This window comes from Euphorbia lathyris, chromosome 8, assembly GCF_963576675.1.
Source record: "Euphorbia lathyris chromosome 8, ddEupLath1.1, whole genome shotgun sequence".
In the NCBI taxonomy this organism is placed as follows: Eukaryota; Viridiplantae; Streptophyta; class Magnoliopsida; order Malpighiales; family Euphorbiaceae; genus Euphorbia; species Euphorbia lathyris.
In genome coordinates this window covers 38,932,758-38,955,846 of record NC_088917.1, presented here as the reverse complement: position 1 = coordinate 38,955,846, position 23,089 = coordinate 38,932,758, and the positions used below count along the sequence as shown (strand labels likewise).

The window sequence follows — 23,089 nt, the reverse complement described above, 5'->3', positions numbered from 1 at the left end:
GATTTACGGTTATTTTGAACACAAGTTTTGGTATTAAGTATTTTAATACAGTTTTACAATGTGTGATATTTGAGAAATAGTGTTTATAACAAGCTTATGATATTTTAAATTGCATATTTAGTTAAAAGTATTATTTTGAGTAATTTATTATGGTTTAATCCATAAAATGTTCATTTTTAAGAATATGAATTTTATATGATGCATTTTGAAAATTAAAATATATATATATATATATATATATATATAGTTATTTTGAGTATAAGTATTTTATGTAGTTGATAATTGCTTATTGAGATTTTTGTCTCACATTTTCAAATGTTTTAATGTTTTTAGGTGAGAAAGTACAAGATATAGAGAAGATTACCGACCGATTAGGCGAGGATTGTAAGTTGTTGCTTATTGTTAGAATTATCATTAGAACTTTAGTATTTCAATTGTAATATAATAAAATTGGTAAATATGTTAAGGTTCTTGAATGACTAATGTAGTAAGGATATGAATTTATTTAGAATATATATTTAAGAAGAATGACTAGAAAAGTGATATTTATGATATATGGATAATTTGGAGACTATTAAGTGTTGATTGTGATCTTTCCATTCCACGTCTGATGTCGATTGAAATCGTTTAGGGTCGGGTGTGACAGTACAACTCTTTTTTACTAATAGGTATATCCTCATCTTCATCCTTTGATCTGCTCTTCTCCCCATGTCTCTTATGGGTTGATCAATGCTTATGGGGAGCTTGCATCCTACTTTTATTCCTCTCCTCCGAATCCTCTCATCGCCTGGATGGACTACGTGATCTGGACCATTTTCTCCTTGGGGATAGGCTTCGGGCGTACCTTCTAGGTGGTCGAGATGGTTGGCGACTGGATTCTCCAATTTTGTCTTGGTTAATGCGCATGATCTCGTCTGCCTTTTTTAATTTTTGTTTCAACTCAACCATCTCTGTTGTGTGTGTTGCCCTAATGTCATCCATCTTTTTGGATTTCCCCTAAATTTTGGCAGAATCGACCAGTAATCTCATCAAGTAACCCCCTGGTATTGAGGTTCCAGTTGTTCCTAGTGTCCAGATTCTGGCTCGGATTCTTCTCTATCTTCTCCGTGGACTTCAGATAGGATAGGCTGTAGGTCTGTGTTTGTGATTTTCTTTTGGAAACGTTATTTTTCTAAAAGTTATGTGTTTGTTCGAGTTCACGCTCGTTGCATCAATGGTAATATTGTATTCGAAGCACGCTTCGTGCCCTCCTTTGAGTTGTCTGCAAGAAAGAACAACCAGTCAAAGAGGGGTCGGTGTCGAGTGAACCCGTTCTGATGCCTAAGTAAACAAGGGTTTGAAGGGTTGAAGGTAATGAAATATTGTGAAGTAGTGATTTTAACGTACCCATAAAGTTATGCTACACCTGTCTTTTTTTTTTTTTTTTTTTTGAAGAACATACATGTCTTTTTATAGTGTTTACTAAATCCTTCTTTTTCTAGGAAACCTTTTTTATTAGAAGTCTTCTATTAAGACACATATGGTCTACCATTATGGAAAACAGCTCTTGGACATTGCTAAATCTGAAGGCCCCTAATGTTCCATGTGGTCACTTGATCCGAAGGTTCTCAATGCTCCACATGGTATTCCTATTTGAATGCTCTCAATGTTTCACGTGTCGTCATTTATTTCCTGCGGTATAAGAATAAATAACAAGTGGTTAATGTAACATATTTAGGATAAAAATGTTTTTGTGGATTTTGGAGAGATTTGAAAAAGAAAAGAAAAGAAAGAGAGCAAGTAAAGACAATAATGGTCCTTCACTAATAATAAAAGTAAAAAGTCAAGTCATAAATAAGCAAGCAAAAAGATGAAAAAAATGTAAGTTAAGAGTGATTCATCAGTGGTGACTATTGCTTGACGAGAGGTTTCAAGAAAAAGCCTATCCTTGTTGACCCTCCCTACCCTTTTCACACTTAAACTCTAACTCAGATCAGTTTTTACCCAAAAAACACACTACACATGTACTTCATTTAAGCTGCTTGGTTCTGCAATAAGAGCTGTAATGGGTTCATATTCATTGGCTTGCTACCCAATTGTACTGATGCTTATGTTTAGTTCCATTTCAGGTATAAAATCATCATTATTGTTGAGAGGAAGAAAGCAACAAGGTCTGAATATGAAGGTGTTGGGTTCAAGTCCTCCCAAATGTGTTAATAGATGCTTCAAATGTAGACCTTGCGTGCCTGTTCTTGTTGCTCCTCCTCCTCACCATAAAACACCATCTTTTTCTAAAGGTGATGACACTTATTATCTGCTTGCTTGGAAATGTAAATGCGGACATAACTATTATCAACCTTAAATTTCTTTATTCATATGTTCTATCTCATTCATCATCACTTGCTATTACCTCATCTTCGGTTTATATCTATCAACTCTCAGTCTTTTACCTTTTGATTTTCAAGATATATACTACTCATAAAGATTGGGTTTAAATTCTAAATATCTCTATATTTGGATAACCAAACATTTTACAGTTTTGTTGTAGTTGGACAAATAATTTAGAAATATAATATAGGTATAGGATAGTCATAATGGTGAAAAGAGTAATTCCCCAAGTTTCATTTGCATATAAGGTTAAAAAGAAACAACTGAGAATTGATTAAAATACCAACCAATTAGTGAATACATTTTTATTCTTAACCCCCATTGAATTGAGATGGTATGGTTAGCATTTGTCTTTGATTTGATTTTTTTGAATATAGTACAAGTTGTCAGCTGAGAAATAATTGATAGAATTTCTCAAGTTTACTGTCCTAAAATTATAAATGATAAACCCGTACTTTACTTAATTAGAATTACTACTGAATGATATTTCAGGAATATCTAATTTTAGAGTATAATATTTACTCATTTCTGATTCTCCCTCCTTGGTTGGTTTATTTGTACTTTTTTTTTTTTTTTGGTTCATAAAGTAGTTAAATATTGAAGTACTGCAAGTCTTGCCCCAATTTCAGCCGGAAGGTTTCCACTTTGGTGTCAGGATTCCAGAACGTGCCAATAATTTACAACTGCTCTTTGCTAAATACTAGTATATAACAAAGAATCCAATGTGCTAAAAAAAATCAAGGAATAAATTTAATCCTATAATAAAAAGAACTGATTTAGTATTACAGAAATATTAACCTAAGATTTTATCAAATCCCACAAATTCAAACCCCGTCATTGAAAAATAAGTTTCTTTTTTTTTTTAACAATTTCAAACTCTATTAGGTTATCAGGACATTAGAAATTGTAAGGTGAACGGAACATAATTTGCACATTTTTTATTAATAAAAAACACATATTCCGCTAATGTTATATTTTTATTTTCTAAATAATAGCTGCAGGAACGAATCACATCACTTTAATGATACAAGTTTCTTTTCCATTACATACAGGCTAAATACATTATACATGGGACAAATTTTCTTGGCTTTGACTTCAGATTTGATATATTATTTCCACACCAACGTAGGCATACATATATACGAATACGACTAGAGTGAATTCTTTCTTATATGTGGATTTAATTTTTGAGCAAGGAATGAGCTGTTTTTGGTCATTGATTTGCTTCACTCCCACATTTGTGGATCAGCAAGTCATTGTTCTGAGCAAGTTGGAATGCTCACCCTCCTTTGGCTTCCATATGATGTCTTCTAGGTTACAACAGAATTTCTTGTAGAACTGCAATCACAAACGAATGCCAAGTGAGAGAGATATAGGTGTATATGTTTTAGGTAAGTAAGACGGCATGTTTTGAACACAAGAACACCAAATATTCAAGGAGAGAAACCTAAACATTGCGTTAAAACTTAAAATCAGATATACAAGTTCATCTATAGGCAGAATGGTTTAAAGATGACTCAGAAAATAAATAAATAAATAAATAAATAGATCATGAGGCTGGTGAAGCTACCTTGTGATATTCAAGAGTATCTCCAGCAGCCTTTCGGACATCTACCATGAAAAGAGATGGTGCAACTTCAAACACCTATGCCAAAATAAATAACTCTCAATTAGTAACTAACATGTATTTATCTGGAAAACAGTAGCACCTTAATTATGACAAACTACAACAAAGATCTATCAATAGATACTGAGCAGAATCAAATTTACAATGTACCTCTAGAACAACAGCAAAAGATCCAGCCTTATTTTCAGAGATACCTTCCAGTCTTGTCTGCAAGAATAATTTTCAACAGAGATAGAGATAAATATGGAGATTGGAAATACAATGGTTAAAATTTTTGTAATATTAACATATCACAATCCAAGAAACCAATATGGTTGACCTCTATGATAGTGACTTTATTTACACCCATTTTTTATATGGAGTTCATCCTAACTGTTACAGACCATGAAAATATAGAGAAATCCATGGGATACCATGTAGATTAAGAGCCTACATGAATATATTAAACTCAAGATCATTACATATATAAAGACAAAGTTCTCCCTAAAATACTCCCATAATTGACCAAACATAGAGACCTACTAGCAGCCACCTAGTTGTCATAGGTGGCCTTAGGCATGCTTAAATTTATTACAATGACTTATTGTGTAGTGGTTTGCTTTCTAAATTACTAATTTATATTTTCTCCCCAAGGAAATTTTATCTACTTCCACTAATAATACGATGGAACCTCAAGGAAGCCAAAAACATTTCCAGGTATATCATACAAATGGCTGCACGAAATACCACAACACTTACGTGCAAATAATAATATAACCAACTGCTAACTTCAGGTGTTGCTAAAATCGAATAGGTTCTCAAGTATCATTACTGCTCAAGCCATTCAGCCTGCTTACACCACTACAAACGCAGCTTAACCATAATTTTAAAATCACACTTGTAATAATTCAGATGTCAATTATAAGAATAAATAAAAATTGGAGATTAAGGATAACAGAAATACATTAATTATGGTTTCACAAACCAACTTATATATATATATATATATATTAATTTCACAAATTTACTTTTTCATATTTCATGTAGATACGCTGTTGGTGTTTAACAGTTTACCTGTATGATAATTCACATAGGAATCAATGTCCTGAATCATAGGAATTAAATTTAATATAATTGATTCCACTGTTATCAGAATCTTACGACTCGAATTTGATTCAGCTCTATTTCGAGCCAGATCTATAGGAAAAATCTAAATCATAACTGAATATTACGACTCGCGACTCGAACCGCATGATTCGATTCGATTCAGCTCTATTTTGAGCCGGATCTATAGGGCATATCTAAATTATAACAGAATCGGATGTGAATCAAGTGAATAAGTCGAATCGAGCCCTCGGCTGATCCCACCGATTTAGGAAATATGCTAAAAAATCGTGATAACTACTGCAGCATAGTTTAGGAAAACTAGAAGTCTCTAAGGAAGGAAGGAAATAAATTAGTGGAAAAGAACCAATTAGAAATAAAATTTATTATAATTAATCCTTAACAAATCAAAATACATTGACTATCCAATTTCAAATCAATACGCAAGTCCCGTCCCCATCCCATCCCATTCAGAAAATGTCTTTGGCACTTTGCTTTGTCTTGGTGCAACAACAGATGATCAAAAGCAAATTTTCTTCATCACTGTTCATCAAACTTCAACAACACTAACTAATAAACTCACTCTCCTCTAGTCTGATTATTATTTATCAAGTTATCAACCCAAACTAGTTCCATTCCATCATTATCAAGTTGACAACAAGGTAAAATAACAGAGTCAGAAACTCAAACTCTCCATCTCCACTGAGCTATTAAACAGAGTCCCAATTGTGAATTAGCTTTATTATGATTGCATTTGCATTAGATTTGAATTTTAAGAACTTGGTTGATATGCTCTCTTTTTTGACATTAAAATTGCATTTCTAGACCAATATTTGATCATATTTTAAGTTCAACATGGTAAATATTTTATTTTTAAAAATATTATGAATTTCAACCAAATCTAACGATTCTATTCGATTCACGAGTCACAATTCACAAAATGAGGGTTTCGATCAAATCTCGATTTGACAACTATGCTTGATTCTCTCTTAGTTTAGGTATCTTTCATTTATGTGTAATTCTTCTCAATTTGTCTGACAGGTATTAAATAGTATCAGAGCTTGGGTCTCTGGAGTGATTTTTTCTATAGGATCTCTGTTTGTCTCACCCCCCACCCCACTTCAAAACAGTCTTTGACCTCAAGACTGGAGTCAAGAAGACCGTTTGTTGAATGCATATCCATCCCTCTAAAATGCACATTTCAATCCTGCAGTCTTCCATGCAACCAACCACTAAAACACTGTTGTATTTTTAAGCAGTAGAGAAACTGAAACTTCAGAATCACAATTGCTCAAATCTCGACTGCAGAGTTGATTAAAGAGTTCCAAGCCGACCCATGATTTTATTTCCTTAGCATCCAAAACAGCAAGGGTAACTTCTGCAACAAATAGCCAAAACTTACTATCTGGCATGGAACACATAAAACCTTGGCTGAAAAACTTATGATGTCGAGAGTTTGCTACAGAAACATGAGTTTCTAAACCAACCTTCATTTCCTAACCTAGAATCTGAAGACCCAAGAATTCATTCTCATATGATTCATAAGAACTAATTAGAGTAGCTAAATTGTGGGCATTACAACTCAATCTTCACATCTCTTCAGTCGTCATCACTCCCTCAGATTCCAATATCCGAGTAAGTAACCATCTTCGCAGTCCAAGCAACAACATTCTTATCCAACATCTCCCCAAAAATTATCCTTGCAGTCAATGCCAACCCATAAGCTCCATAAAAATGCAAAAGCGACATACCCACAAATACATTATAAAGAAGGCCAGACTTGACAACCAAATGATAGACTTGAATCCCTTCACAACATACAGCCTGACCTTCGAAAGGCAATGATCAAACTAGAAACTGCAAGGTTAAATGCCCAATCCTGCATCTCATTAAGAAAAACAATAGACTCCCAATATATAACTGCACGAACAAATGCGGACATCATATGGCTCCAAGAAGACTCGTTTCTTTCAGACATTTTATCAAACACGTAACGAGCAAGACCTATATCACCAGACCTTGAGTAATTCTTATGACTGCTCAATCTTAGAAAACCAGCATCCGCTTTCTCATTGAAATCCCTTTGGATTGTGAACACTTTAATGGGTCTTTTGTGTTGACTTGGGTCCCAATAATAAGAAATCCACGCGTCTGAGAGCATATAATTAGAATATTGAAATTCAATTGCATGTGGGTGCCACAAATCCCCAATTCAGGAATTTCTGGACACCTCCTCCTTGGTGTGAGAACAGCTCCCCTTTAATGGAATTCTCGAATTTTGGACTCTCCCACCATGTCAAACAAGAACTGACACCAGAACCAGAGCTGTCAACCATTCAAATTTCAAGATATCATCAAAGCTCATCCATATCATCCAGTCAACAACCTTTAAATAGGATTGATGTCACTGATTGAGGGGAAGAAAGGTAAACACGAACTTCGATGCTTGTTTCTTCATCAACTGAATGCCACCCTCCATACTTCAAGGTGACATTCCTTATCTTGTCATCTTCCCTGAAAAATCATTACTTCCTGTTCCCCCACGCATTTTTGGCAGTACTTGTTTTGTTTTGTTCAAGATGCATGACCACAGGTAACTAAACTTGATCCTAAAGCGTTAAAAAAGTGTATTTCTTAGTTATTCCCGCCTTCGGAAAGGGTACAAATGTTTTTGTCCTTCTCTTAATAAGCATCTTGTCTCTTTATGTAACTTTTATGGAACATCTGCCCTTCTTTTCCTCTCAATCGTCCACACCAATTCCAGAGAGATGATGATAATGTGTTGGTTTATCATGTTCACCAAACTTCACCAACACCATTATCCAAACCTTCTATTTGTCAAGTGTATTCAAGACGGCAGAAATTTCCTGAATCTAGTGCAGTACCAATATAAGTTTCGGCACTGGATCCAACTCCTGATACAAATCCAGATACTTTTTACCTTCCTATTGTAATCCGTAAAGGTAAATGAACCTGTACTTATCCTATATCAGTACAAAGTTGTAGAGTTTTTGGATAGGTTTTAAAAGAACTGGAATCTTATTTGCAGACATGTATTATGAGGCCCATAGGTCATCTTCACTTACTACAAAAATGCTTCATCTAATACAAAACAATCTAACAATATAATACAAAGAACTAATGCATTTGAAAGAAAATGGAAATAAAAATAAACTGCATAATCCACTGCAAATACCATATAAAATGTTGGGAAAAAAGATTAGACATGTAGCAAGCCGCACCTTGTAATTTCGTGTATGAACCTTGAGACTCATTGATTCTGCAACAGCTTCAATGGTTGAAATAATAATTTTTGCAGGTTTACGAGATACAAAACGAGTTTGACGCTTAACATAATCCTGGAAGAATGCAAAAACAGATGTTGCCATCAGTAAAGCAACTTTTGATAACCATAAGAGCTGTAAAAGAAGTCAATACAGACAAAAAGGAGATTGTGAGCAGTTCTGTACTCAAAACCACCAATAACTTGCTAACAGATGGAAAGACAGTGCGTGCCTACGAAGCGGATCAAATTACTGTTGGTCATTCCTTTTTTTATTTTTATTTTTAATCTATGCTACACAGCAAAATTTACTACTTCAAACATTGTAAAATGACCAATAGCATTTTTTATAGGATAGCACAAATAAATTTACTCTAAATCCCTGTAATGGACTACTTATCCTGCAGAAGTTGATAACAATGCAAAATTTTGTCACACACAAAAAATCTCTGCAAATTTCTAACATTCAGCTAAAATTTTGACTGGGTTTAACAAGCAACAGTTGGCTACAAGCAAAATCAGTTAAACATCACCCAAAACAAACATAAAGAAAATTTAGCATTTTGCAGATTTTATCAATAACTGGTGGCAATAATGCTGAACTGCATTACCCTACCTGCTGCCTATCAAACAACGCTGACAAATTTAATCCCTGTGATAGAGTAATCATCTCAAAGGCATTCATTATTAGAGGACCCCCCTCACTAGTTTCCGACTTCTCTGCTACATATTTGTCCTGCAACGATCCAACAATTACAAGTTAGGAATAGAAATGCGCAATGAAGAAAATGAAAAAGTCTCCAACATGATATATTTAAAGTACCCGCAGAGAGGGAGAAAAAACTAGGGAAACATACAGAATCTAAAGGCCAAGAAAAGAATGCCCTGATCTCTAGGAATCAACAGTCGCAATGTACAGCAAATTGCAGAATTCTGTAAATTTGAATTACAATTCTAATATGAATGTGAAAAATGATAACTAACCTCAATGTCATCAAAAACTGCCTGAACGTCATCCAAATTCACTTCTGATTCTTCACTTTGTTGCACAGGCACATAATTTTTCCGGAACCAAGAATCCTTTCTAATTCCTTCGATCTTAATCCGCTGCATTACACAAAACCATCTATGAAAAGGAGAAACGAAACAAATACATTGACAATTTACTAAATATATAATTTAACATCTGCTCAGAGAATGGAAACCTGCATTTAATACATGTCAAACGAAGATCCCAATGGCATAAAAATACTTGACAATAACTTCAGAAATCTCAATGTTCCTAACCATGACAAAATATAAAAAGAAAAGGCTGAGAATAAGAAACTCCATCCTCATGCCAATCAACTTGTCCATGTACAGAATGTGCAAGCAAGTATTTTACAATTAAATCATGATTCTGACTAGTTCTTGCAATTTAAGGCCACATGATAATCGAACATTTCAGTGAATTTGCAATTTATTCCATCATTTTATATTAAATTTGTCAGTTTTAGTCTAATTTGGAAATTCAGTCGATACTTTACCAACCAATCAAAATTAAATAAAGTGACATTTTGTTACTCTTGCAAACAAAAGATATCATTATAATTTTTTTTTTTTTCTTTTTTTTCTCTCCTTTTTACCTGCTCTCTCATTCCAAACCCCTTTCTCTCTTATCCCTTGCTAACCATCTGCTTTTCCCGCAATGAACATGATTCCCTCTTTCTCAGAATTGCCAAGACTACCACTTCCACTGCAAGCAGTGATGCAAGAAAAAATGATTTCCCTCGAACCTCTTGTTAAAACTCTCTCTTGCTTTGTCTACAACTTTCTCCATCACCATTAACAATTGATCCTATTAAGCAACTATCAAATGCAGCAAAGCCTGTAATTTTGAGGGCATATCTTGCTCACTTGCTCCCTCACCATAAGATTCAAAGTGTCGAAGCATAATCAAGCTAGTGTCTCTCCATTATGTAGCATTTCGGCGATACTTTGGAGTTTAGACAATACAAACAACAACAACAACAAAACCTCAGTCCCGAACATGAACCGTCATACGAAACCGTGAAATCAAGTCGTGTCAGCGACATAAATTTTCGTCCTATCCACTGTCATTTTCTTCAATCCCCAACAAACTCATATCACTCTCAATCACCATCTTCCAAGTTTGCTTAGGCCTTCCCCTACACCTCACCATTGCATCCCACTCTTCAATCCTTTTAATTGGCGTATCAAGCGCTCTTCGTCTTACATGGCCAAACCACCTTAGTCGATTTTCTCTCATTTTATTCTCAATAGATGTAACCCCTACTTTCTCCTAATTATTTCATTCCTCACCCGATCCTTTCTCGTATGGCCACACATCCATCACAACATACGTGTCTCCGCTACCGACATCTTATGAATGTGACTGCCCAACATTCCGCACCATATAACAATGCAGTAGAATTTTCCCTTCAATCTATTAGACATGTCGGGATCGCAAAGGAGACCCGTAGCACTCTTCCACTTCAACCAACCACTTCAACATGAGCATCATCTCCATCCAATTCTCCATCCATTTGAATAATAGATCCTAAATAACGGAAGCAATCTGAGCCCTGGACAACCCTCTCATCCAAGGTGATTGTCCCTACCCATAGTTATTAAAGGCGCATGGCGCACTAAGGCGCTAGGGGTCCTGGAGCCTTGGTGCATGGCAATAGGGGTCCTGGAGCCTTGGCACGCCGTGCGCCATAGCGAGACAAGGCGCACTTACAAAAATAAAAATTATAAAACTAACATAAAAATGAAATGAATACTAAATCATGACAATATTAAGCATAAATAAGTTTTAAAATGCAAAATAAACCCCATGTTAGAAAGCTAAAGTTGAATACTAAGTCCTAAGTTCTACTCATCAAAACTCTCCATATTAATCACTCATGTTGAATTTGAATTCCCTTGACTGCTCTGTTTGAATTCGTTTTCTGTGTTTTAATATTTGTTTTTTTCCCTCATTTTGGACCCTTCAGAACACTTGTTCCATATATGTAACCGTAAAAAAACCCATAAAACTGCCCCTAACTCACCAAGGCGCGCCTTAGTGTGCCTTTGGCAACTGCCCCTTGGCGCACCAGGCGCGCACCATGGCGGTTGCACCACGCCATGGAGGTGTCATGGCGCTAACGCGTGCGCCATGGCGGTTGCGCAACACCATGGGAGTGTCATGGCGCTAAGGCGTGCGCCATGCGCCATAGGCGTGCCTTTGATAACTATGTCCCTACCTCCCTACTTTTGTCGCCGCTAAACTTACACTCCAAATATTCCGTCTTATTTCTGCTCAACTTAAAGCCTCTAGATTCCAAAGTTTGTCTCCATAATTCCAACTTACTCTCCACGCCTTCTTTCGTCTCATCAACCAACATGCACCATGGTATACCGTCTTGAAGTGAACTCGTTAATTCCGGCAAAAAGGAATCGGCTAAGTGCGGAAACTCGATTCACTCCAATCGTAATAGGGAACTCTTCACTGGTACACACGCTCATGCACGCTCCCTTATACATGTCTTTTATGATGTCAATATATTGGAGTTTAGACAATGATGTAGCAATTTTAAAAGCATTTTATTTTCTTTTTGGAATTTTTTGCATCATATAAAAGGTCATGACCAGAGGGCGAGCCTTGGCGCAACGGTAAAAACGTTGTTGCCGTGTGACCAGAGGTCACGGGTTCGAGTCTTAGGAGCGGCCTCTTGCCAATCAAATTGGTAAGGGAAGGCTTGCCCCCAATACACCCTTGTGGTGGGACCCCTCCCCGGACCCTCGCTCAGCGGGGACGCGTAATGCGACCGGGCCGCCCCTTTTTTTATATAAAAGGTCATGACCATTTCCATATACTCTTTACTGGGAGACTGAACAGATAGTTGGCTTTGATTGGGAATTAGGGAAACCTAATGCTGAAAAGTTAAAGGTAACATTGAGTTTTCTGTTTACTTGCCATTGAGAAATAATTTGGTAATATGAATCCTTGTTTACTGACGCAATTGACCAGCAAGGCGATCTAATATTTAATATCTAAGGGTCAAACTTGTTCAGAAAGACTAGTTTTTAGCTATGAAGCACGGAAACTCTTCATGACATCTGTTTCCCCGTTTCCAGAAGATGTGGGAAACGGAAACTCTTAGAAACTGATACGAAACGTTTCCGTAATTACCCAAAATATGAAACGCGTCTCTCAATTTTTAAACGGCTTTCCCTACCTAAAATTCTGGAAATTCAAACTTTCTATTTTGAATTCAATCTAAGATTAGAAAATTGAAACTTCCTATTTGAGTGATAATTCTTTCCTTGTATCCTTCAATTTAAAGAACCTACCCATATTTCTTTCTCCTATAATTTTTGTCTCTTGAATCTCGATTGAGCTTGGACTTTTTTCCTCTTGTTCTTCAATCTTGTTTTTTTTAATGTATTATTATATTTTTAATATTTATAAATATGCCCCTATATTTTTAACATTTACACGTTTCCCCCACATTTCCGTTTACTATGTTTTTCAGAAATTATGTTTCCCAGTATCCGTTTCCGTTTCAGTTTCCGTATCCATTTCCGTGCAACATAGGTTTTAGTCAGTCCAGTGTTTTACTTTTCTTTTCCTTATTGCAGGTTCTCAAATGAGTCTTAGAACTACTAAGGTGTGTTACTTGTTGCTTTGTCAGGTTCAATAATACTGCTTATCCTAGTGAATTTTACGGGCCTGCTGATCCAGAAGCTTCTCAAGCTCAAGAAAATGAAAACCAATTAAAGCAAGATCAACTATGGACGAAGCAAACTTATGATCAACACCGTCAATAGGTGTATTTTGAGCTCGAACAATTTGTTTGGTTGAAGCTCCAACCTTTTCAACAGTGCTCTATGGGAAAATGGTTTTGCTCATAAGTTAGATCCAAAGTTCTATGGGCAATAGAAGGTGTTACAGCGTATTGGAACAGTAGTTTCCAAGCTGGAACTCCCTGAGAACAGTAGAGTCCATAATGTCTTTCACATTTCCTTACTTCAAAAATTTAGAGGCATTCTTTCGAGTAATACCCCTGTCCGGTAGAGTTATTTTGCAGCCTGACCATTTTATTTTAGGGCAAAGTACAAAAGAAAAGATTGTAGCCCGATTTGAGAACTTAGCCATGTAGTTTAAAAGTTTGCAAACTCAGGTCTGTAGTTTACTCCATTAGCAAATAGAGGTTGATAGGCTAACTCCGTTAAATCAACAGGAGCATTTTAGTCTTTTTATATTATTTTATTTTTTACTTTTTCTCTCTTCTCTCCCTTCTTCCTCTCTCTCTCTCTCTCTCTCCCATCTACTATCTCTCAATTTCTCACTGGAAACTGCATCAGTCCATTTTGCTTTCCAATTTCAAAATGAAAATGTTGATCGCCATATAAGTCAATAGCAAGAGAGACAAGGGAAGAGGGGATCCAATCTCAAAGAAACTATAAATCAACCTTGGACCTATGGTCAACAGCAGCATCGTCAATATGGAAACCTTGCTAGGGAAATTGACACACCCATAGGCTAAGCCTTGCTGCTAATGCGAATCGAGCTCTTCTGATATTAGAGCGTTGTGTTTTGTATATCATTCCCCCAAACACCAACAGCCCAGCTCCAGCTATACTTTCTATCGTTGTTTCTACCTTCTGTCCACCACTCCATCCTCCTGATGACCCTGAAAAATCCGATGGCACCGGAGTTAAATCAATCGCGGCTGTTTCATGTTCATCAGATTCTTTACACAGGTCAATTATTCAACTACTGCAGCTGCTTAAACCAATTAAAGGATCTAAACTTAATTTGTTGATACGAAACTAATCCCCATATCAATCAATCTAAATAAAATATTCTACTAACAAACACAAATCTGAGATTAATGACTGAAATTAAAAAATTGATACTGAAAACATTGACCAGTACCAAATCTAAAATGGAAATCAACTAACTACTCTTTGAAATCTTCAAACAAAACCAAACCCATTAATCAAACCAACCACAATACCTTCCCTTCACTTTTCAATGTTTTCTCCCTTTATTTCTATCTCACCATGAATATCAGCCACCGCCGGTGGCGGCTTCTCTTCTTCTTCATTTCTTTTTTCCCCCTTCATTCTTGTCAATCCAATTATCAAAATCTTGACATTTTTTATTCATTTCCACCCCTACACCGATGCCTAACAATTGGAATAATCCCAACTCATCACTACTGTTGTCGTCTCTAGTTCATATGCCGAAGATCCATTCTGCATGGGATAAAACTGTGTTCAAGGCTGTAATTTCTACTGCTGGATATACTTTTTGCTCTTGCCACCTTGCTCTTCTTCATAATCTAGAGGCATGCTTCTCGCCGGAGAAGAAGAAGACAAGAGGGGAGGAAAAAGAGAGGAGGAAAGGAGAGAGATAGGAGTAAGAAGTAGGGGAGAAGGTCAAATATTCAAAAAACAAAAATACCACTGACAATTCAACAGAGTTACCCTTTTTTCCTCTATTTGTTAACAGTGTAAAACTCAGTCCTGAGTTTGCAAACTTCTAAACCACATGGCTGCGTTCGCAAACGGGCAAACCACATGCATTTTTTTTTTTTTGTACATTGCCCTTTATTTTAAGTAGGTCTCTTAGCTAGTTTTCCTATATTGAAACTCTTCCCTTTGTACTCTTTATGTCTTCTTATAAGAAACGGTTTTTCAATAATAATGGGCATGCTTTTACCGTCAAAAAGAATAGTTTAGAGAGTTAGGTGACCTCTCACAAATCACCCTTGAGTTTTCCAAAATAGGTTTATCGAAGTACATGAGCAACAAGGGAAATCAAGTTGATTTTCCGGTGAACAGACCTGTGACGAGATCCTATTTGAGGCCCATAACAGAGAGGGAGGTCAAAAAAGCATCACTTATATGTTAAAGGTACAATATATGTTATTTGAAACCAGCTTCTTATTCACTATTTCAACCTGAAAATTTACATGTTCCAAGAAACCTTTTTGTATGCACCCAACGTAATTTGCATCTCAAATCCTCAAAAGCAGAACACACAAAAAAAATATATATTAATAATAATTAAAAAAAATCTAATGCAAAGTTCAAATTACCTAAAAATGCTGGATTTCATCAATCCAAATTTAGAATTCCAACCTAAATCTGACCTACCATCACCATGTAATATACAAAAATGAAAAGAATTGCATGTGAAAATGTTTTAGTTCTAACTCAAAGGCAATTTGATCTCATGAATGTAATACTTACAGTTCTAGGATTGGGATCCAATATCTTGTCTATCAATGCCTTTGCCCCAGGAGAAAACCAAAATGGACAAGTATATTCTGCTGCATTTATCTGCACAATATTCAGAAGCATTCAAGATATGTTTGTGGAAAATTAAGACTTAGAGAATTCACATATAGTGAAACCATGGTGTGAGGGTTGACGATAAACAGAAAGGTGTAGGCAGATCAGTGAAAGAAAAGAACAAACACATACTAACAGTGCATGTCTGGTACTGAAACCTCCATTAATTCTATAATATCTCTGATCAACGAGAGTGATAAAGACAGAATAAAGACAGAACGAAAGGAAGAAAGCAGTGCGTGGAACTACAAGGGAAGACAAGTGCATAAATTTTATAAATTAAAATTTTAGAATTTTATATTCAATGGGGAACTTTGTGATGTGCCTTGCTGAACTTCAGAGAAAAGGGATCAATGTCACCCACGAAAAAATTGTTAATTATGAAGCCATTCAAAAATTCATAACCTATCATTTTATCCAAATTTATTGATGCATCTAACCTTTTTATACAAGGTTGGAAGGTCTATCTCATCAAATGGAAGATATCCAGCCATTAGAACATAAAGAATGACTCCACAAGACCACACATCAGCAGCTGCCCCATCATAACCTTGGTGGGTGAGAACCTGATAGGTTGTCAATTAGTGTAAGACATTCAAAGATATTAAGAAAAATTATATGCATTTGCACTAATAATGGGCTAATTTAAGAAAAGATAAGGAATGCATCTATCTTGCAGCAAAAACTGTTCAAACTAAAGGAATCTGTAATCTGTCACAAGCAGGCATGGATGGTAATAAACCACTGGTTCAAGTATGTAAAGTACACTGAGATGCAAAAAAATAATAATTCAATAACTGTCAGTTCAATTTCGGGTTGTTTCATAGCTAAGAACCATTTATGATTTGAGAATAAGTTAATAAAATACATAACTAATAAAAATTATTTATTATTTTATTCATGCTTAATATTGTTTTATTGTCATTAAAAGTTGCACTTTTATATTTTATATTAGAAAACAATACAATTTGCATAGAAGTTACAATAACAATTATGATTATAATTTATCTTAATACTATTTTAACGTAGTCTTTCAATTTTTTTCTCTCATAAATTAATATTTTCATCCCCTAAAGTGTTAAATAGACTTTAGTACAAATATGAACTGGACTTGTATAAATGCTCTTACTCTTTTTATTGTTTTTTTAATGCTTCTGAACCTCAACGGTTTGTGATGCTTTTACCATATTGTGAGCCTGAACCGAGCCACCAACTAGTGATTCCAAGCAGCCAGGTTATTTTCAGCCAGCCATTAATCACTTTATGCCTTCAATGTCAATTGACTCATTCTAGAAGTCTTAGGCCAAATCACCAGGCACAAATGAATTTAACAAATAGGAAAACGTCTAATGCATATGAAACTCAAAGCATAGGACTTCATGTTGATGTTTCTGATAGAGAATGTGCTCCTAACATCTCTTATACTAGGAAGAAGACAAAAGGGAAGGATCGGCCTAGGGTCTCACGTGATATGCAGGCTGCTTAGTTATCTTGGGAATGAGGACTGAGCTGGAAGGTACCCTAGTGTTTGGGAAATTACTATCCAAGTTATTCCTAGAGAGGGGAAAGGGGAGAATATTTTTGGATAATCTTTGGCTGCTGTTGTGGAGGCTCTACTTAGTAGAAAGGGAGAGTTCTCCTGTGGGGATTACAGTTTTAGCTCAATCCACTCAATCCTTTCTTCATCTTTGTTTTCTTTTCCATTTCAAAAAGTATTGCAAGTTGTTACTAGTGAGATTCTATCAATATATCAGTATTTCTCCTTTCTACTTTTATCTCTATGGTTGAGTTTCTATCAGTTTTAAGCATGCTTGGCAACTGTAGACTGCTACAAGACAGCTATAGGGTGGCTAGTAGGGCTGCTATGTCTCTTTAATTAAGGAGTGATTTTAAGAATGTCTTGTATAATATTTATGTATTCCTTTTTTAGTTTCGTATTCTGCTGTAGAGGGAAGTATCTTAATCCCTTTGTATAAGAACAAAGGCGATGTCCAAGATTGTGCCAACTATCGGGGAATCAAATTAATGAGTCACACTATGAAACTTTGGGAGCGAGTGATCGAACAAAGGCTAAGGAGGACGGTGAAGATCTCGGAAAACCAATTTGGCTTTATGTCGGGAAGATCAACTATGGAAGCCATCCATCTAATGAGACAATTAATGGAGCACTATCGAAATAAGAAGAAAGACTTGCATATGGTTTTCATTGACTTGGAGAAAGCATATGATAAGGTACCAAGGGAAGTACTTTGGTGGGCCTTGATAAGGAAAGGCATTTCGCGGAAATATATTGACATCATAAAGGACATGTATGAGGGAGCATGCACGAGTGTACGTACTAGTGTTGGGAAGACTGAAGAGTTTCCTATTACGATTGGAGTGCATCAAGGTTCCGCACTAAGTCCATTTCTTTTTGCCATCGTTATGGATGAACTAACAAGTTCACTTCAAGATGGTATACCATGGTGCATGTTGTTTGCAAATGATATTGTGTTGGTTGATGAGACGAAAGAAGGAGTGGAGAGGAAGTTGGAACTATGGAGACAAACTCTAGAATCTAGAGGCTTTAAGTTGAGCCGAAGTAAGACAGAATATTTGGAGTGTAAGTTTAGCGGCCATAGGAGTAGGGAGGCAGGGACAATCACCCTAGATGGGAGAGTTGTTCAGGCCTCGGATTGCTTCCGGTATTTAGGATCTATTATCCAAACGGATGGAGAAGTAGATGGAGATGTTGCTCATAGGATTAAAGCTGGTTGGTCGAAGTGGAAGAGTGCTACGGGTTTCCTTTGTGACCCTGGCATGCTTAGTAGATTGAAGGGGAAATTCTACCGGACGGCAATTAGACCAGCATTGTTATATGGTACGGAGTGTTGGGCAGTGAAACACTGCCACATCCATAAGATGTCGGTGGCGGAGATACGTATGTTGAGATGGATGTGTGGTCATATGAGAAAGGATCGGGTGAGTAATGAAATAATTAGGACAAAAGTAGGGGTTACATCTATTGAGAATAAAATGAGAGAAAACCGACTAAGGTGGTTTGGCCATGTGAGACGTAGAGCGCTTGATGCGCCGGTTAGGAGAACCGAAGAGTGGCAAAGGGATGTAGTGGTGAGGGGTAGGGGAAGACCTAAGCAAACTTGGAGGAGGGTGATCGAGAGTGATATGAGTTTACTGGGAATTGAGGAAAATATGGTAGTGGATAGGACGGAGTGGAGGGAGCGAATTTGTGTTGCTGACACGACTTGATTTCACGGTTTTATATGATGGTTCATGTTAGCCGACCCCGAATCATTTCGGGACTAAGGCTTTGTTGTTGTTGTTGTATTCTGCTGTAGAGGATGTGTGCGGCGTACTCTGCTGAAGCTGATTCTTTCTCCATCGTTGTCTCCATCTCTGTTTCCATATTTGTTCAATTTCTTTTGCTTTTTTTGTTGTTTTGGGTTTGTCAGTCGCTTTCCCCGCTGGTCTATTTCCAGCGTCAGTTCCCTTTCTTTTTTATTGTCTTCTCCTTTTTCCGGTGGTTCGGTGTGGTTTCGGCTTCATCCTTAATCTCTTGATTTTCTATTGGCTGTTATTTTTCTCCATGCAGAGGGGTTAATTTTCAGCTGATACTGGTGGAATTCTACTACTTTTAGCATTTTGGACTTTGATTTTGTTGGTGCTGCTGGTCCACTATTTGGGACTTCAAATTTGTGGTCCTACCAATCACTTATAATTTAATTACTATAATTTGCATATTCTTTTTTTTTTTTTTTTTTTGGAGAAAATGGCTATTGAGGAGGCTATTGTATCTCCAAGGTCAACTTTCCCTAGAATGAGTATTCTGTCAGAATTTTTCTCTGTGTTACCTTAGTTAATGGCTCTACTACTTCAGTTCTGGTTAGTTTGTCGGTCAATCTCCTTCTTTGTGTTAGGCGTTGCTAGCAGTCTTTTGCTCGTTGCTAAAACTAGGTTCTGCTTCTTCGTTTCCAACGAGGATTGTTGTTCCACTGTCAGCTCTTTGTCTTTTATCTACTTGTCCGATTGCTAGGTTGTGTTTCCCAGATTACATTTTATACCCTAAAGAACCTTGAGCTTCTTTGAGTGATATTGCTTTGAGACTATGTTTGAGCATAGATGCTAAGTTTTAGATTCTGGCTCCGACGTTCAGTTCCGGTGAATCAATCAGTCATTACCGAAGAGGAGTTTCCATGGGAGAAAACCCGCAAGTTGTTACCTATATCTGTAGCAAGTTGGGCATGATTAATATCTATGCTCCAACTTGAGGGGGTGTAAAAAATGTAAGCATGATTGGCAAATACAGACCGCTACAAGACAGCTATAGGGTGGCTAGTAGGGCTTCTATGTTTCCTATATATATATATATTCCTTTTAAGTTAAATAGATTCATGTGGTCTTTCAGATTATGAGGTATCCCATGTATTTCTTTCTATTTAAATGGTATGTTACCCCTGTGAACAAAATCATGGGACACGTGCAATGGAGTCTATGATCAAATCATGATAGAAGAACATGATGCAAGAAGTGCAGCATCAGATCAAGTCCAATAGTATTGCTCTTATGTTAGTTAAAGGTGTAGGAACAAAATCTGAGGCATACAAGACAGTTGGCCCGTAATTGCTTAATATATGAGACAAATGGAAAAGACGTCCAAAAGAAATTTGAAACTCTGAGAAATCTCATAGCACACAAAAGAAAAAGGTAAGAAAGTACTACATAAAGCATGCACCACAGCGATAGAAATATTTAGTTATCCAAATGTGAAAATGTTGGAATGAAACGAAAATAAAATTACAAGCACTTTAAAATAAATAGAAAAGTTGAATGCATTTGCAAGGCATGAGAGGACATTTCATAAACTAATGTTTTGCTTTCTACCTCAGGGGCAACATAATTTGGAGTTCCACATGTTGTATGAAGAAGTCCAACCCCCTGCAAATAAAAAAAAAAAAATATATATATATATAAAGCACAAGTACACATGGAGAGAAATGGATATCATATAGAAATGACACTTTGTAGTAAACTTGAGGTAAACAGTCCGAATTCATGCTTACTTTCTGGGGCAATGCACTCAGTCCAAAGTCAGAGACCTTCAGTTTTCCAAAAGAATCAAGAAGAAGGTTTTCAGGCTGGACAAGGAAGGGTTAACTCAGCATCAAAGTATGACACCATGAACTACATTTTAAGTAAGTCAACTTCTTAATATATCTGATCACCTTCAAATCTCTGTGGTAAACACCCTTATGGTGACAATGAGCAACAGCATCTATAAGCTGTTGAAAATATCGTCTTGCTTCATTTTCAGAAAGTCTTCCTTGGTGAACCTGTATATACAGGTGAAAGGGAAAACCACTTTTATTCCCTTTAAGTAAAATGAATACTACATTCACCAACACAGCACAGCAACTGTTAACTGATGACATGGAAACAATGATACAATTCAAATAGTTTCCTAAGGCAATCAGGACAAGATGAGACTTACTATTTTATCAAATAGTTCTCCTCCAGTAACAAACTCGAGAATAATATAAATTTTTGTCCGGCTAGCCAAGACCTGGAATTTGAGTATAAATGAAAGAGAAAAAAAAAAAGAGCTCTGTATGTCAATAATTTGTATCAGAGGAAGTAAGGATAGCAGCGAGACATTTGGATGCAGGTCATGAAGTTTATACCTCATGCAGCCTAACTATGTTAGGATGTCTGACAATCTTCATGATGGATATCTCCCTTTTAATCTGAGCAAAACAGGGAACGTTATTATACAGAAGAGGCGTATACAAATGAAATCCCCTTCCTCAGAGTGCTAAGAAAATAAAATCCAGCAAAACGAATTCCAACTGTAATTTTCGCAAATCAAATATGAGTAAAGAGGCGCACTGTTCAACTGTGACTTTTACCAATTAAATTAGAGTGTAGAAAAGCATGATAATGCAAAGTTACATTTTTGTATTTTTTGGGAAAGGACCCATGCAGATAAAATCCTTCGCATTGATCCAATGGTGATAGATGGAAAGTAGAAACTGAGTAAAAGCACCTTCTTGTTATATTTATACCTTCTTCTACAAAAGCAAAGAAAACAAGTACCTGATCAACCATCCTGTGCTTGAGAATGGTGCTTTTGGCCATTACTTTCATAGCCACACTTTCTCCGGTCTCCCTGTTGCTTGCAAATTTAACCTTCGCGAAAGTCCCTTCGCCAATGGTCCGGCCAACTTCATACTTCCCCACCTTCCTCGTTAATTTTTTCATGATTCCTTCAATCGCATTTCCCACGCAAATACACTCAAAATCTGCAACAATTCAACATCCAGAGTCTAATTCTGGAAAAAGAAAAAGGGGACAATTTGTTAGAATTGCGAATCCATCGTCAAAATTGAAATGAAACAAATGTAATTGCGTAACATCAAATAAACAAAACACTATCTTGCAATCAATTTATCAAGAACAATTTGAGATTCGAGCAAACGAAAGGAAAAGCAAGGTCAACTCCATTATCCTGAGAAAATTATTGGAATATATTCAAGTGAAAGTCTTACTATAAGAAGTTCGAGAAGAGGCAATTGAAACCTTCCAAAGGTAAAGATGAAAAACCGAATCTCCGCCGCCGGAGCTGCGGGGAATGGTGAAGGTAAAATAAAAATAAATAGGCTTAATACATACACAGCCCCCTCAAGTTGTCCATTTTATTCATTTAACCCCTTCAACTTAAGGGACATCCTTTTAACCCCTAAACTCCAAAAAAACGCTACTTTTAACCCCCTATTTTAGAATGCCGAGATATAATATTGTCCGTGTGTATCACGCGCGTGACACGTGTGTATCCTGAATTACCCAGCCCCCTAAAGTTGTCCATTTTGTTCATTTAACCCCCTCACCTCACGGGCCGCCCCTTTAACCCCCTAAACTCCAAAAAAATGCTACTTTTAACCCCATATTTTAGACTGCCGAAATATAATGTTGTCCGTGTGTATAACTTGCTCTTTTCTTTCCTACTTTCTTCTTTTGAAAGTCCTTAATATTGAAAAATTGCTATAAATATCATTTAGTCATCACTTCTCTTCCACTGTATTCTATACTTCATATCAAATCAGATTTTAACTCTTTCTTTGTATTGCCTTCCACTGTATCTATATACACTGTGGTCATAATTCATACAAAGTTAAAGCATTTTTTACAATTCCAACGTGGATTGAGACCAAAAAAAGCACCAATTAAAAATTAGAAAGACACCAATTAAATCTTCTTTATCTCCAATGCCCGTACTTGAGTTGAAACTAGGATTTTTTTGGAGTTTAGGGGGTTAAAGGGTTGTCCCGTGAGGTGAGGGGGTTAAATGAACAAAATGGACAACTTTAGGGGGCTGTATGCAT

The 23,089-nt window shown here is 36.3% G+C and overlaps 1 protein-coding gene across 3 annotated transcripts; it reads right to left on the bottom strand.

The window, feature by feature from the left end:
* Positions 1-3,325: 3,325 nt before the first annotated feature.
* LOC136202071 (CBL-interacting serine/threonine-protein kinase 24-like) lies at positions 3,326-22,386 on the bottom strand. 3 transcript variants are annotated; one of them, XM_065992525.1, is made up of 15 exons: positions 22,256-22,386; positions 21,804-22,039; positions 21,392-21,454; positions 21,202-21,273; positions 20,936-21,043; positions 20,774-20,848; positions 20,595-20,648; positions 16,154-16,279; positions 15,612-15,701; positions 9,345-9,467; positions 8,977-9,096; positions 8,320-8,436; positions 4,145-4,201; positions 3,938-4,012; positions 3,326-3,705 (listed from the first exon to the last, which is right to left on the bottom strand). In XM_065992525.1, the coding sequence occupies exons 2-15, from the start codon at positions 21,966-21,968 to the stop codon at positions 3,613-3,615; spliced, it is 1,338 nt and encodes a 445-aa protein (XP_065848597.1). In that variant the 5' UTR covers positions 21,969-22,039; positions 22,256-22,386; the 3' UTR covers positions 3,326-3,612. The 3 variants fall into 3 exon arrangements, 1 of the variants encoding a protein (XP_065848597.1); XR_010674285.1 differs by lacking the exons at positions 3,326-3,705; positions 3,938-4,012; positions 4,145-4,201; ... (1 more) ...; positions 8,977-9,096; positions 22,256-22,386 and adding an exon at positions 13,824-14,044 and having other exon boundaries at positions 21,804-22,249; XR_010674286.1 differs by lacking the exons at positions 3,326-3,705; positions 3,938-4,012; positions 4,145-4,201; ... (1 more) ...; positions 8,977-9,096; positions 22,256-22,386 and adding an exon at positions 13,887-14,044 and having other exon boundaries at positions 21,804-22,249.
* Positions 22,387-23,089: the final 703 nt, after the last annotated feature.